This window comes from Monodelphis domestica, chromosome 1 (genome assembly GCF_027887165.1).
Source record: "Monodelphis domestica isolate mMonDom1 chromosome 1, mMonDom1.pri, whole genome shotgun sequence".
Lineage (NCBI taxonomy): Eukaryota > Metazoa > Chordata > Mammalia > Didelphimorphia > Didelphidae > Monodelphis > Monodelphis domestica.
The window spans coordinates 516,626,158-516,640,676 of NC_077227.1; the positions used below are offsets into that span (position 1 = coordinate 516,626,158).

At 47.6% G+C, this 14,519-nt stretch overlaps 1 protein-coding gene across 3 annotated transcripts; it reads right to left on the reverse strand.

Moving 5' to 3' along the window:
* Nucleotides 1-5,909: 5,909 nt before the first annotated feature.
* Nucleotides 5,910-14,512, reverse strand: SLC30A3 (solute carrier family 30 member 3). Of its 3 annotated transcripts, XM_056813191.1 has the most exons (9): nt 14,385-14,512; nt 13,965-14,166; nt 10,836-11,020; nt 10,171-10,317; nt 9,650-9,803; nt 9,028-9,226; nt 8,663-8,768; nt 7,313-7,447; nt 5,910-6,857 (listed from the first exon to the last, which is right to left on the reverse strand). In XM_056813191.1, exons 2-9 carry the CDS (start codon nt 14,057-14,059, stop codon nt 6,709-6,711), a joined length of 1,170 nt encoding a protein of 389 aa, XP_056669169.1. In that variant the 5' UTR covers nt 14,060-14,166; nt 14,385-14,512; the 3' UTR covers nt 5,910-6,708. The 3 variants fall into 3 exon arrangements, with proteins under 3 accessions (XP_056669169.1, XP_056669168.1, XP_056669166.1); XM_056813190.1 differs by having other exon boundaries at nt 5,910-7,447; nt 14,385-14,508; XM_056813188.1 differs by lacking the exon at nt 14,385-14,512 and having other exon boundaries at nt 5,910-7,447; nt 13,965-14,341.
* Nucleotides 14,513-14,519: the final 7 nt, after the last annotated feature.

Sequence of the window (14,519 nt, forward strand, 5' to 3'; positions counted from 1 at the left end):
TTGGAAACCATTTACTGAAGTGGAAGGATTGCCATGTACAAAAATGTATCTCTACAAAAATGCTAAGAGCAGCTAGGTGGTGCAGTGGAGTGAGCGCTGGACTCAGAGCCAATAAGACTTCATGAATTCAAATCTCACCTCAAACATTGGTTGTGTAATCCTGACCAAGTCACATAGGCCTGTCTGCCCCAAATGGGGTTTTCAGTCAAACACAACTAAACATGCTGAGGGTAGGGACTGAGCCTATGATTTCATTAGTATTGGGTACGCCACCAAATTTAGTTTGTCCCTTCTTGACTCAGTAGTCTTAGAGTCCTGAAATATACTGTCAAAGGATAGCCAATGCACTATGTACTCCACCATGCTTTCCCTTCCATGCTACAGATATGGATGCAGAAAATATTCCCTTCCCTCCGCAAGCTAGAGAGAGGAAAGCAAAAACTTCCTCCTGCTGAAATTAGCTCAGGATACAAACAGGAGATAAAGCAGAGTGTTATTAGAAATCATGAACTATCAACAACCACATGAAAGATGGTTCCAAGACACTAATAATAGAAATGCAAATTCAAATTTCACCTCACACCCATCAAATTGGCAATTGTACAAAAGAGGAAAATGTTTGAAGGCCTGTGGGAAGACATACACATTAACTGCTGATGGAGCTGTGAATTGGTCCAACTGTTCGGACAAACCACTGTTGTACTAGAAAAGTCAGGAAACCATGCATCCTCTTTGGTCTGTGCCACTCCTAGGCCTCTGCCCCAAGGATATCAAAGATAAGGAAAGGAGCCCTTTATTTACAAATACTTCTAGAAGTACTTTTTGTGGTCCCCAAAAAACAAACAGACCCAAAACAAAAAACTAGAAACAAAGTGAGTAATCATCAGTGGGGAATGGCCCAGCAAATTGTAGTATATGAAAATGACAGTACTATCATGCCAAAAGTATCTGCAAAGGAAAGATGGATAGGTACTGATACAGAGATAAGGAAGCAGAACCAAGAGGACAATGGCCTCCATTTATACAATGACCACCATAATGTGACAGAAAATGGCGAATGGATTCGACAATCACTCATGGTTTCAAAGGACTAAAGCTGAAGTATGCCTCTCACTGAGAGTGAGTAGAGAAAATTGGATGATAGGTGCAGAATAAGGCACATGTTGTCAGACGAAGCCAGTATGTTGATTTTTAAAAATAGATATTTGTATTTTTTGGTTATAATAAAGATTGGCCAGCATTTGACCTACTAAAGTGCTAGGTCCTGGAGATACAAGGACAAAAATGAGACAGTCCCCACTCTCAAGGATCTTACATCTATTAGAGTAATTCAACATATACATAGCAAGTAATATGTGTGTATATGTATATATATATATATATATATATATATATATATATATATGATGATGATGATGATGATCTTGCAAAGGAGACTGAAAAAGTCCAACAGGTAGGGAAGTCATGATAGCATAAAATGAAAACCAAAGGAGGAGGGACTATCCAAGCAGAGAAACAGTTAACAGTGTGAGCATCACAGGCTTCATAAAGATCGAGAAGAGGCCATTTATTTAGCAACAAATGATCCATTCGTAATCTGGGAAAGGGAAGTTTTGGCTATGTGGTGAAGACTAGAGCTAAATTCCAAGATATTGAGGAGTAGAATTCTTTGGCAGAGAGATAACAGAAAGTGAGATGTAGAGACATAAATTTTCAGGCATGGCCAATGTCTTGATTTCTTTTGACAAACTACATATTTTTATTAGGGGGGCTTCTATTGGGGGCAGGTGTGCATTATTGGACAGTGATAGAGATGCAAAAAGGAAAGACAGAAAGAAAAACCAAAGTATTAAAAATACACAGAAGCAAGACCAGTTCAGCAGAGGACACAAACAGCAATTTTGTTTTTACCTTATTTAAATGTATGTGCTTTACAAAACTGTATCTATACTCTATAACTATATCATATGCTATTTATAACAGATCATGTTACATCATACCATGATATCACTATTGATACATGCTTTTTCTTAAAAGGAGTAGAATCTGAAAACTGTCTAGCATCTTCCTTTTGGTAATTCTCCCTTAAAGGAAAGTGAGGATCCCAGAATTCCGAAATAAAAGTGGAACCCCAAAATAAACACACCAATACACTGATGGTGACTATGTGGGTTGGTTCAACCATTCTAAAAGGCAATTTAGGATTATACTAAGAAACTGGCTAAAATGCAGAAATCCCCTTGCTAGGCTTGAAAGAAAAGTTCTTTCAAGGCTCAGTTCAAATTCCACTGTCTACCTGCAGCCTTTGCAGATTGTCTCCCCTACAGATCACCTTGTATCTATTTTGTATATTCCTTTATATGCACATATTCTTCCCCATGTTAAGGTGTAAACTCCTTCAAGGAAAAGGCTTTTTTTCTTCCATCTTTATAGCTAGAGTGCTTGGCATAGTGTCTGACATACAGTAGATACAGTAGATGCTCCACAAATGCTTATAGATTGGTCAATATACCCCGAGGAGAGCCAAGCCAGAAAGGGAGGTCCAAAATGCACCAAAATAGTCATCACTGCAATATTTGTGGTTTTATCTTGAAACGAGATTCCCATTGCTTTGGGAATGACTAAACAAATCATGTTTCATAAATATAATGAAATTTGAGTAGAATCTGGGAATTGTCTAGCATCTCCCTTTCAGAAATTCTCCCTTAAAGGAAAATGAAAAAGCTAAGAAGTTCCCAGAATTTAGAGATAAAAGTGGAACGCAAGTAGTATTCGTATTGATTCCAAGACAGAAGATAAGGGGTTATTAAAAAAAAAAAAAAGAATTGCTACTAAGACTGAAAGTATGGGTTTACAAAAAGAAAGAAAATGTATGTGCCTCCCTTCTTTGGAAGTAGGGGGTGGTGATGGTAGACTGTGGCTATGGAATGTTGTAACATTCTGAATTGTCAGAAACAATGTGTTGGTTGGTTTTGTTTAACTGTTTTCTTCTTATTCTTTGTTGCAAAGGAAGGCTTACTAAGTAGAGAATAGTAAAGAAAAATATATTGGAAAATCAATATGTTCTTTTTAAAAAAAGGCATTCATTTAAAAGAATAAATTAGGGGAAAGTACACTTTCCATTGGTCTGCTTTTTGACTATTCTCAGGCCTGAGAGCTCTCTATTCATTAAAGTAGTGGAATGACAACAACAAGATAAAAGTAAAGGGTAGTTTGAGAGAACAAGGGCATCTGGATGCCATCTACTATGAGGTGCACCAAGACAGGAGGGGGTCATGGAAAGGTAACCGAGAAATGCTATTTTCTGAGAAGTCAGTGAAGGCTGGGATGGTTACAATGGGAACAAAAGATCTGGCTTTTGCTCTGGATTTATGCGGTAGGTTCTTCTTCTGCCGGACTTGGGTCTCGTCACTTTGATCTGTTCAGTTAGGAAGGTGCTACCAGAGAGAAAAAATAGGGACTCGAGGGTCCTGGAGGAGGTGCCACTCAGCAGGGAGGGAACTCTAGATCTTGACAAGAGCTCAGCCAGCTCTAAGATTTTTGTATACCTTGTCATCAAACAATACCCTCACATTGATTCTCTCTCTCTCTCTCTCTCTCTCTCTCTCTCTCTCTCTCTCTCTCTCTCTCTCTCTCTCTCTCTCTCTCTTACTGTACACGTATTCCCTTGTTCTCTGCAGCTGGCTATATTGTGTATGTGTGTGTGTGTGTGTGTGTGTGTGTGTGTGTGTGTGTGTGTGTGTATCTAATCCAGTGCTCACTCTCATAGTTAATCAGCTGTGTAAAGTGCTGCCAGGGCTGCTGCTGATGGATGGGGAAAGTGGGCGGTACTGGACACCCCTTCCACACTTCCTCTTTGTTTTCTCCCCTTGAGCTCTATCCCCCTTCTTCCTGTGGAACCCTGTACAAATATGCTGATTACCCTCTACTCTCGCCTCTCTCCCATCCTAAGATAAAGGAGAAAGGTAGAGGAGACACAATCTCAGTTGAGGCAGCTGGGAGGAGAGATAAGGCACAAATCAAGTCCCTCAGGAGAAGCCATGGCTAATGGGGAAAAACTCCAAGGAGAACCAGCTCTCCCACTCCCTGTATTTCACTGTCCTTCCCTAACAAATACTCTGAGGCTGGTTATCTGGGAGACAAGGTAGGGAATCTGCCAGAGTTTAGCTGAGATCCCATCCATCTTCCAGATTTTCTCTCTCAATCTCCATCCTACCCCACCAGACTTTCCAGAACAGATCTTCCTTTTTCTTGGAAATCCCTTCCTAACCCTCTTCTTCTAAAACAGATGTCTCTAAACTTATTCCAGACAGCCTCTAACATCCCTGGTTAGAGCATGGATGTGGCATCCCATTAAGTGAAGGCTCCCTCTGAAATTGTTCAGTGTTTTAGCCTCTCTGGGCTGGTGCTAACACACACCTACCTAGAAGACTTCAGGTGCAGGAAAGATCTATGACAGCCTACAAGCCCATCAACTGTGTGGACTGTTCCTTGATGACAGCTGACCTGGCTCCTCGCCTACACTGGAGTCATTGTGGTCCAGGATAACTGCTATGCTTCATGAGGTTGGGGGGGAGGGGGAAGAGAATAGAGGGCAAGAGGGGCTATGGGTGCTGGATCTCTGTGGAAAAGGGCAAAGAAAGCTGGAGGGGGCCAAAGGCAATGTGTAATGAATAGAATACCGGCCTGCTGGAGTCCTAAGATCCAGCTGTGTATTAACTCTGTGGCCTTGGTCTAGTTTCTTGAGGCTTGGATTGATTTTCTGCTCTATAAAATGAAGGCATTGAACTAGTTTGTGGCCAAGATCCCTTAAAGTTCTGAAATTCTGTGATTTAGGGATTCATAGCAGTAGTTAGAAAGAATAAACACTGGGGGGAGTGGGGGAAGAAGGGGGCAGTCCAAGCTGCTCTCCTGACCATGGGGAACTGGTCTGAGGCTTGAGAGGCTCTTAGCACATAAGCTGAGACTCCATTGTTGTTAGAACTCCAGAATGGAGTCTAGGATTCACTCCAGAGGGGACCAGTGCTGCAAGTGCAAGGAGGACACTCAGCTGCATCTGGAAAGCTGCTACTGAACAATATTCTTAGGTAAAAATGGGACACTAGAGCTTCCTTCTCTTCTTCCTCTGTGGCATTTCTCTGTCTCCCTCTTCTCCCCTCCCTCTCACTTTTGTTTGTATGTTCCTCTTATCTCTCCACCAATCCCCACCACCCCCAACCCCATCCCTTGAGTTGGTGGTCAGTGAGTCAGAAAATGATTAGGTATCAGGGGTTAGCTAAGCGTGGAAACCAGCTGGGCCTACTATTCTGACTTCCCCTCCCTTATATCTTTCATAGACTGTCAGTCTCTTCATCTCATTCCCCCCACCCCCCTTGTTCATTCTAGAAGTCCTTTCATTTGATTTCCAGAGCACAAGACTTGCACCTCTTATTTTTATACTTCATTGCCATATTCCAGCCACTCTCCCTCTCAAGGGTCCTAGCTTTCACCCATCCAGCTAGCACCTGCTGCTGCCCTAGGCTCCGGAGCATGGCACGATGGGGTCTTGGGATGATGCCTCAGCCCTGCAAATCCTGAGACAAGCAGAATAAAAGCTTTCCAAAGTCAGGAGCCTATCCAGGTCTGGATCTTAGCATGAAACACCCTAGGATATCTGTTTGGAGTCAGAAGATAATGGGTTTACATCCAGGACGTGTGGGATCACGGGCACGGCGTCTGGAGAACAAGAGCTGCTTCATTCTTGACTTGAATCTCTAGCTTCTAGCGCGGTGCCTGGTGCTGGGTAGGTAGCTGATAAATGCTGATTGAATGACTGGAAGAGGGATTGAGCTCCAGGCTCTGATTCCACGGATTCTCTCCCTCCCCTCTTCCTCCTTCCCATCTGCCCACACAGAAGACAGTGCCTGGTACTCGTTTGACATTCCTTTATTGGCCCAAAGCTGCTGTGGTGTCACCCCTCTAACCAGGGGCAGAGTGAGAGCACAGCACCAATAGAGGAACAGACAGAACAAAGAACAGACAGACGGTGTAGGCTCACAGAGACCACAGCGCTGCCACACATTGGCGGACACAGACAGACACAACACAGCACCAATACACGGACAAGCCACAGGCTGTAACACATACAGTGCAGATTGAGGGACCCATGGATGCCCAGAGAGCAGCATTGACCGAGGGCTACACAGAGAGAGGGGACACTGCAGCCAGACACCAAAGACCACAACCACACAAAGCATGAGGTATGCAAACATGAAGAAGCTATATGGAGCCCCTCAGAGGAACAGGGAAGGAAAAGACCACGACGCTCCCCAACATCCTTCTCCCCCTCCTCGTATTAGCTGCCCTTCGACCCCAGACCTCCACCCCTGAATTTGGTCATACCCATTTGGGTGAGAGTACCCCCCTACTTTGGTCATGCCCACTGGGGCTACAAGGCTTGGGGGTAGGTAAGGAGGTGGGGCTCAGAGTTGAAGTTGTTGGGGAAGGGAAGCTTGGTTGACCCATATGAGGTCCATTCTGCCTAGGACAGAGAAAGCAGGTTTTCAGACTTGGGCAAGTGGCTACCCACCCACCCCCAAAAGGGGCTTAGCAAATGAAGAGTCCAGCATTGAATCTGGGTCTGGCAGCCTGATGAGGAGATGGTGAAGGCTGGGGTAAAGGAAGTCCCTGGGCAGCAGGAAGACAGAGAAGTGGGGAAGCCTGAAATGCTCAGGCCTGAGGGGGTTCCTGGCAGCTTGGGCACTGGGCCATGTCGGGCTGGTACTGCTCCACTTGGAGAGTGATGCTACTAAATCCAAATCGGGTGTGGAGCAGGGAGGAGGCTTCTGCCCGGGCAGCCTCGGGGTCTGCAGTGGCGTCTGTGGAAGAATGATAAGAAGGCAGCATCAGAGTCCCAGGGGAGATTAGAATAGGGGCAAAAGAGAATGAGATGAAGACTAATGGGCCTTGACATTACGGGGAGGGCCCTAGGGTATTTCATTAAAGCCAGTTTGAATTGAGTTGGAAACAAGGAGTTGTTCAAGGCTTCTAATTTCATTTTCATACTTTCAAGGGTGAAATACTTTCCAGAAAGCCTTTTTTATTTTCTCAACTCTTATTTCCCTGCCTCAATGATGGCTCAGTATGTGTTAGGAGCAGGGGGCTGGAGGAGTGAGGGTTTGGGCATCACAGGGAAAGAGACATTTTTTTCTGTTCCAGTTATTTATCCTGACTCTGGTTCTCCATCCTAGAATGGGCTTTAAGAAAAGAAGATATCCTGAGGATGACGGTATCCTCCTGCACACACATGACCTAAGGCAGCCCTGACACTTACCAATGGCCAGATGGGCAGAAACAGCATGATAGGTGAGGGTCAGGGCCCACAAGTGCAGCTCATGAATTGCCTTGACTCCTGGCACTGACAGTAACAGGTCCCGAACTGGTTCGTAGCAAATGCCAGGGGGAGAACCTATGATGTAGTACAGTGGAAGAAAGTACTGACTCTGTAGTTAGAGGATCTGGGTTCAAATCCTACTCTATTGTATTTATATGACCTTGGGCAAGTCATTGAGCTTAGATTTCCTCAGCTCTGAAAGGACCAACGTGACCTCTATGTCTGATTCTCATTACCCACCCAAGTTGGCTCTAGCCTATGCTCCCTTGCTTTACCATTAGACAATATTCTAATCCCTTCACAATTTTAATAGTCATCCTCTGAAAGGAAACTGGATTCCAATGACCTTGCTAGGTGGGTATTCCATTTTTTATTCCCTCCTTCTATGGAGAGTTTGAGATAAGGGTCTGCGATGGGGTCGGTCAGCTTCAGGGCTAGAGGATTAAAGGGTCTTGCTTTTTTGACATTGCTGGGAGAGGTGGGAATTGAGGAATCCATTTTGGCAAACAAATATGGAATCAGACAGTAAGAGCCACAAAAATCACTTTGATCTAGTGATTATAATAGGTATAGCAATAATTTAAGGATATTAGTCATTCAGGAAAGGTAAAAAAAAATGCCTTTCTGTTCAAAGACGACATGCTAAGCAGTGAATTTCATAATAGCCACAAACTGGAACTCACCCTATATTCAATAACTGGGAAATGGATTGACAAATTGTGGTGTATGGATACAATGGTATATACTTCCTCATTACATAGTGAAGAGGAAATATGGAAAGATTTCCCTTGAACATGGGAAACAAAAAGGACCATTTTGTTACTGTTAGCAATGTTTATGATTTTATGGAAAAGGAGGAAAGAGATGGCTCAGTGGAGAGAGCCAAGCCTGGAGCTGGGCAGTCCTGCATTCAAATTTGGGCTCAGACACTTAGCTGTATGACCCTGGGCAAGTCTTTTAATCTCCATTCCCTAGCCTTTACTGCTTTTCTGCCTTGGAACCAATACTTAGCATTGATTCTAAGATAGAAGGTACGGAGAACATGAGAAAGAAAGAGAGATAGAAATTGAGAGGGAGAAAGGAAGGAAAGAAGAAAGGAAGGAAGGAAGGAAGGAAGGAAGGAAGGAAGGAAGGAAGGAAGGAAGGAAGGAAGGAAGGAAGGAAGGAAGAAAAGAAATGGGTCATGTTTTTATACTTAATATTGATGGTTGCTGATAATAGTGTTTTTTGTTTTGTTTTGTTTTAAGAAACAACCTGCACAGAGTAGGTTGAGTAGGGCTTGTTGTTCACCTTCCATCAGGATCCGAAGAACATCCCGGAGGGTGGGAGCAGTAGAACCCAGGGCACAGATGGAGAACAGAAAGGTGCTAATGGGATCAGCAGCTTTATACTGGGGCTAGAGAGAAAAAAGCCAGTAAGCAAGGTTTGGGGGTGGTAAGAACACTGTAGATTTTGGAGTGGAGGTCCCTTGGATGGGGCTGCCTGGACCAAACTCAAAAGGTCACACTGACCAGTGACCCTAAAGGAAGAGTAGAAAATGTGGCTGAGAGCAGGGTTAAGGGCTTGGGTTTTAAGAAGTTGTAGTGAGCTATAGAGCCTGGGACTGGGTGAGAAGGGGCTATAAAGAGGGGACCAAGGGTTCCCCTTGTCCATACCTTGAAGTAGATGAGGATAGATGCAGCCAGAACCCCAAAGCTTTGAAGTAAGTCCCCCAGAACGTGCACAAAAGCTGCTCGCACGCTGGTGTTGTAGATATTCAGAGGACCCCTTTGCCCCTCCTCCAACGGAGCATACTCAGTTCCCTTGGACCCATGGCTATGTCCGGGAGAAGCCTGGTGCAGCACAAAAGCCATTCTGGGGAAGGGGAGGCCAGAAGATACTGGACCTGGGGCATCCATGATCTGCCCCACCTCATGCCCTGCTCTCTCATCTATTCTCGTATTCAGAGGCCCCTTTTCTGTAGCTTTACTAACTAGCCCTGCTACATTCCGAGCTCAAACCCCAAAGGGGAGGGGGGAGAAGAAAGGAGTAGAAGAGGAAGGTCAGAGAAACCCTCAACTCTCCAGGGTAAGTGCAGAGTTTGGGGGGTTTCCATCCTTTCCAAGCAGACTGTCTTCTCCCCAGAGCCATAGGGAAGTGTGTGCACGTGTTCATTTGCATCTCTCTACAGTCTAGGAATGAGTGAGTCACACCTATCTCCCGTCTCTGAGCTCTGCCTTTCTAGGCCCCCTTTTAGGTACAAAGCATTCCAGGGACCCTGCTGCAGGACATACGTACAAAAGATTGGCACAGACGGCAATGCCTGCGGTGATTAACATGGCATCTCCCTCAATGTGGTAGTCACTGTTCAGGAGGCGCACGAAGGCCAGATAGAGCAAGACAGCAGTGACAATCCAGAGGGACAGCACAGAGGCTAAAGCCCCCAGGGTTTCTGTGAGGGGGAAGCAAGATATTAGGGGATCTGGGCAGCCAAATGGCTTAATGGATAGAGCCAGGCCTGGAGCTAGGAGGACGTGGGTTCAAATCTGGCCTCAGACACTTCCTAGCCATGTGACCCTGGACAAGTCACTTAGCCCCAATGGCCTAGCCTTTGCCACTCTTCTATCTTAGAATCCATATTAAGACAGAAGGTAGAGGTTTAAAAAGAAAGAAGTCAGGTCCTCTATGACAAAGGAAAATCTGAAGAGGGAATCAGGGAAATATGAAGTCCAAAGGCTGGAGGGGAAAGGCTAACAAGGTTTGGAGGGTCATCCCAAGGATTCTGTAGGGGACACACAGGATCATGTAGAAGCCCTTACCTGAGCGGTGCCAGCCAAAGGTCATGGTTCGAGTGGCTGGGCGGGTGGAGAGCCACAGGGAAAAGAGACTGGCTGCCATGCTACCCACGTCTGCCAGCAGGTGGACAGCATCAGTCATGATGGCCAGGCTGTGCGCTAAATATCCACCTGTTAATACCCAAAACTAGGGCTAGCTCCTGGATCCCTCCCTGTCCCAAAGTTTGCATTTCATCTTCCTTCAAGAAGCAGTTCAAATGCCACTTCTTACAGGGGGCTTTTCCTGAGCCCTCCCCCCACAAAGCAAAATTGACTTTCGCCCCCACCTTCTTTGTTGCTTGAATATACCTACCTACGGCCACACACGGATATGCATACACATACACTCATCTTCCCCGTTGGGGTGTAAGCTTCTATCATCCCCGGCCCTTCGTACAGAGCTTGGGGCGCAGTCAGTGTACAAATGCACGTCTGTTGCCGATCATGCCCTCCCCAGAGTCCTCAAGGCTTCCCGGCACCCCCTCATCACCCCCAAGTTATCTATCCTTAACCTCTTCCTCTACATCCTTGACTCCTTCCTGGGAAGGCGAGATTGGAAGCGTCAGCGGCTGAGAGCTGCCTGGGGAAGAGGCTTAGGTCTATGGAAGGAGCCTCCAGTAGGGGATGGGGTGGGAGTTTGCCTTACATACCCACAATTTCCCCTGCCATGAAGAGGAAACAGACAGCACAGGCAGCACACAGTTGCTTCTGGGCCTGTAGCTGCTCAGGGCTAAGGCCAGCCCGAGGGATGGGGTCTATGTGGCAGTGGCGGAACTGAGGTTGCTCCGGTGGACCTTGTTCTTCCGGGGGCGACTTCGAAGGCTCTGTGAAGAGACTGATGCCAGGGAAGCCCTGAGCCAAGCGGTGTCCATCAGCCAACCCCTTAGCCTTCGGGGCTGAGGACACCACTTAGCTCTGGTCATCACTGGGAGTTCAGTCCACGCAGGTCAAGCCCCCCAAACATTAGGGCTGAGGACATAGTTCACCAGTATTTGTCACTGGGAAACCCAGCCCCAGACCCCTTTGAGTCCCCCTCCCAGACACACACCAGGAATTTCAGACTCTGTTCTCTCCCCACCTCCGCTGTTAGCACCAATCATGGCCCCTAGATCAGCCTATCACTCTGGCCCCTGGGCCTTTCCTTTCCTCACTCTTACCAAGATCTGAGAAACTTACCAGTCCCTATTGGTAGTAGGGTTCTTTGCTTTTGGCAGAAGGTTAAAGGAGGGGGCAGCTGGGTGGCTCAGGGAATTGAGAACCAGGTCTAGAGATGGGAGGTTCAAATGTGACCTCAGACGCTTCCCAGCTGTGTGACCCTGGGCAAGTCACCTCACCCCCATTGCCTAGCCCTTACCATTCCTCTGCCAAGGAACCAATATACAGTATTGAATCTAAGATAGAAGGTAAGGGTTTAAAAAAAGAAGAAGGTTAAAGGATGGGTCAGCTAGGTGTCTCAGGGGATAAAGATAGAGCCAAGTCCAGAGATGGGAGGTCCTGGGTTCAAACCTGGGCTCAAACACTTTCTAGCTGTGTGACCCTGGTCAAGTTACTTAATACCCCATGGCTTAGCTTTTACCACTCTTCTACTAGAAAACCAAATATTGATTCTAAGACTGGGGATAAGAGTTTAAAAGGGGGGTGGGGTGTTAAAGGATGACTCGTTTAAGAGAAATGGAATGCTTTCTTAAAGTAAAGCCCAAAGAACTAGTGGTTTGGGAAAGACAATAAGAGGTCCAAGGGTTCCAGAAGGGTGGGTTGGGGAAAGGAGCTAGGCTTGGGCCCCCTCCCCTCAGAGGTGAGGGGGACAAATTACAGATCCAAATGTTGAGATTTTGATGAATTTTTCAGCCCAATTCTCATTCTAAAAGGGAGGCTGCAGGAACTGAACTCCAACGGGGTCTCCCACACATTCAGAGACCTACGTGGCAATTGCACCAAATGAAGATCGTATCTTCAGACTGCATTCTGGGCAGAAGTACACCCTCAAATGAAAGGCCATTCAACATGCACACATTGATATAGAGAATCTCTTTCTAGGGCGGCAACAGGCCTTTCCCTTTTGTTCTCTCAGACTGGAGAAGTGGGTTTGTGCTCATTTTTCAGAGGCAGGATTGGGATGGTTCCATTCTGCTCTGGAGAAGGAAATACTTTTCCAGGCTTCTCTTAACCCCCAACCCCCTTCCCTAGAAAGAGGAATTTGATGGGGGAGGAGAGGGATGCAAGGTATTGATTTGGACATGGAAGACAGGAAGCAGAGTAAAAAAATTTTTTTTTCCACCCAGAACTTTAGGGACCACAGGCCCTAAATTATCTGTGAGTGTTCTTTTGTAAGTCTTTTCCTCTCCCCTTAGGCCCTTCTCATCTAGGATCATCCTATCCATCCTTTTAGGCCTTTCTACACACAATTTCCTATGTCTATGAGGAAAAAAGAGGGGAAATATAGAAAAGAAAAAGGGACAAAGGATGACGGAGATAAAGAAAGCCTGAGAGGCTTAGCCAGAAAGACAGAGCCTAAGGAGCAAATCCAGAGAAAGACAGACGGCCAGAGGACCGCAAGCAGCAGACAGATGAGTAGAGAGACAAGGCACGCACGCACAGTCTGGCCACCGTGTGGAGAGAGGGAAAGCAGAATTGAGGGGGTGGGTGGGAAGGGTGTAGCAGGATGGGCAAGGGGAGTATTAAATAGGAAAGCCAACCAAGGCTGTGGGGGCGGTCCTCCCGCCCCCAACCACTCTGTCCCTGGCGGCTTCGCGGCTCATTTCACACCTCGCCGCCCCCGGAACCACGTCTGTGCTGAGCCGGGAATACCCCCCACCGCCCAAACCGCACCTGCTCCTTTCCTCTTACCCCCTCCCCCCTTTTCCTGACACCAGCTTCGATCCCTTGTCCCTCAGGGGAAGACCCACCTCCACTGCCTCGGACCCCGGAGCTCGACTTCCTCAGAGACTGTCAGGTGCCAAGGCCTGAATCCCCACTGCCCCTCTGGACTCAGCTGGAGTGAAACCCCCTGCCTCACAGCAGAGAAGAATAAGGACTGGGTACCCGGGAAAATGGGATCAGGAAGAAGAGGAGACTGGGGGGCTGAGGATGTTGGAATTGAAGGACCAGGAATCTGGGGCACCCAGATTGGTTCGGAGGAAGTGCCGCCTGCCAGAAATGTGCCCCTCTCTTCCTCCCGCGGGCAAATTTGCGGGGAAGTGGGATCCATCCCAGTCTTGCTGGCCTAATGGGATCTGCTTCTCCTCCAGTCACTGAGTATTCAGGAGGTTAGCTTTGAATAGGGACTCATGGTGGGAGGGACAGGGTGAGGGGCTAAGGATGGGGGGGGATGATGAAATGGGGAGGGTAATGCGGACAGAGGGGAGGGCAGCCTGCAAGAGCAGAGTCTGAAGCTGTCCCTGCGGCAGCTGCAACCGGGTGGCAGAGAAAAAGGGAGCAACAGAAAAAAGGGGGACAGTGAGGGGGCACTGATATACAGGATCTGAGGTGACAGGGGTACAGGGGAGCAGAGGAAGCCCAAGGAAATCGAAGATCCAAACGGGGAGGCAGAGGAAGCCCTCCTAGGGATAAACTGAAGGGGCCATGGGACAGGCAAACAGATGAATGGGAAGGTCGAGGCACGGAAGGTGGGAATACAGACAGCGGACAGCCTATGGGGAGAACGGGATAGGAAGAGGAAAAAAAGAAGACAACGAAAAGGGAGAAAGCAAGACCGACCGAGGGAAGCTGGATGGAGCATCAGGGAACCAGAGACTAATAGGAAGGAATTGGGGTCTAACCTCTTGAGACGGAGGCTGCCGGCGTTGCGGGGAGCCCGGGGGGTCACCAAGTGAGTTGTCTCTGAGTCTCCCGCCGCTGCCGAATGAGGCTCCATTCTGGGTCCACACAGACGGTCAGTCCGGGTCTCTTGGAGGGGCAAAGGCTGGAGGGATCCTGGGACCGCTCAGTTGGGATCAGGGTAGTGAACTCCCAGAGGGGCTCCTTGGGGTAGCAGGGATAGCAGACACTATGAGAACTGCGGCGGCTACTGTGGCGACGGGGAACCGGACTGCAGCGCCCCCAGCCACGGGAGCGCCGCCCCACCCCGCATCTTGGGGGTTTTACCTCTCCCCACTAGGGCCCAGCCTCTCAGCTCAAGTCCCGCCCCCAGCTTCAGGTCCCACCTCCCCCCACTCCAAGCCCCGCCCCCAGCTCGCTACCTGGAGACAGTTGTCTTGGAACAAGAGCAGTCTCAATAGTATTGGATAATGAGTGGGGTCCCCAGTCTCCAACTCCCAACCTTCCGAACTCTTTAACCCCTATCAAGCAAGAGCGGGCAGCGGTCCTGGGAGCCA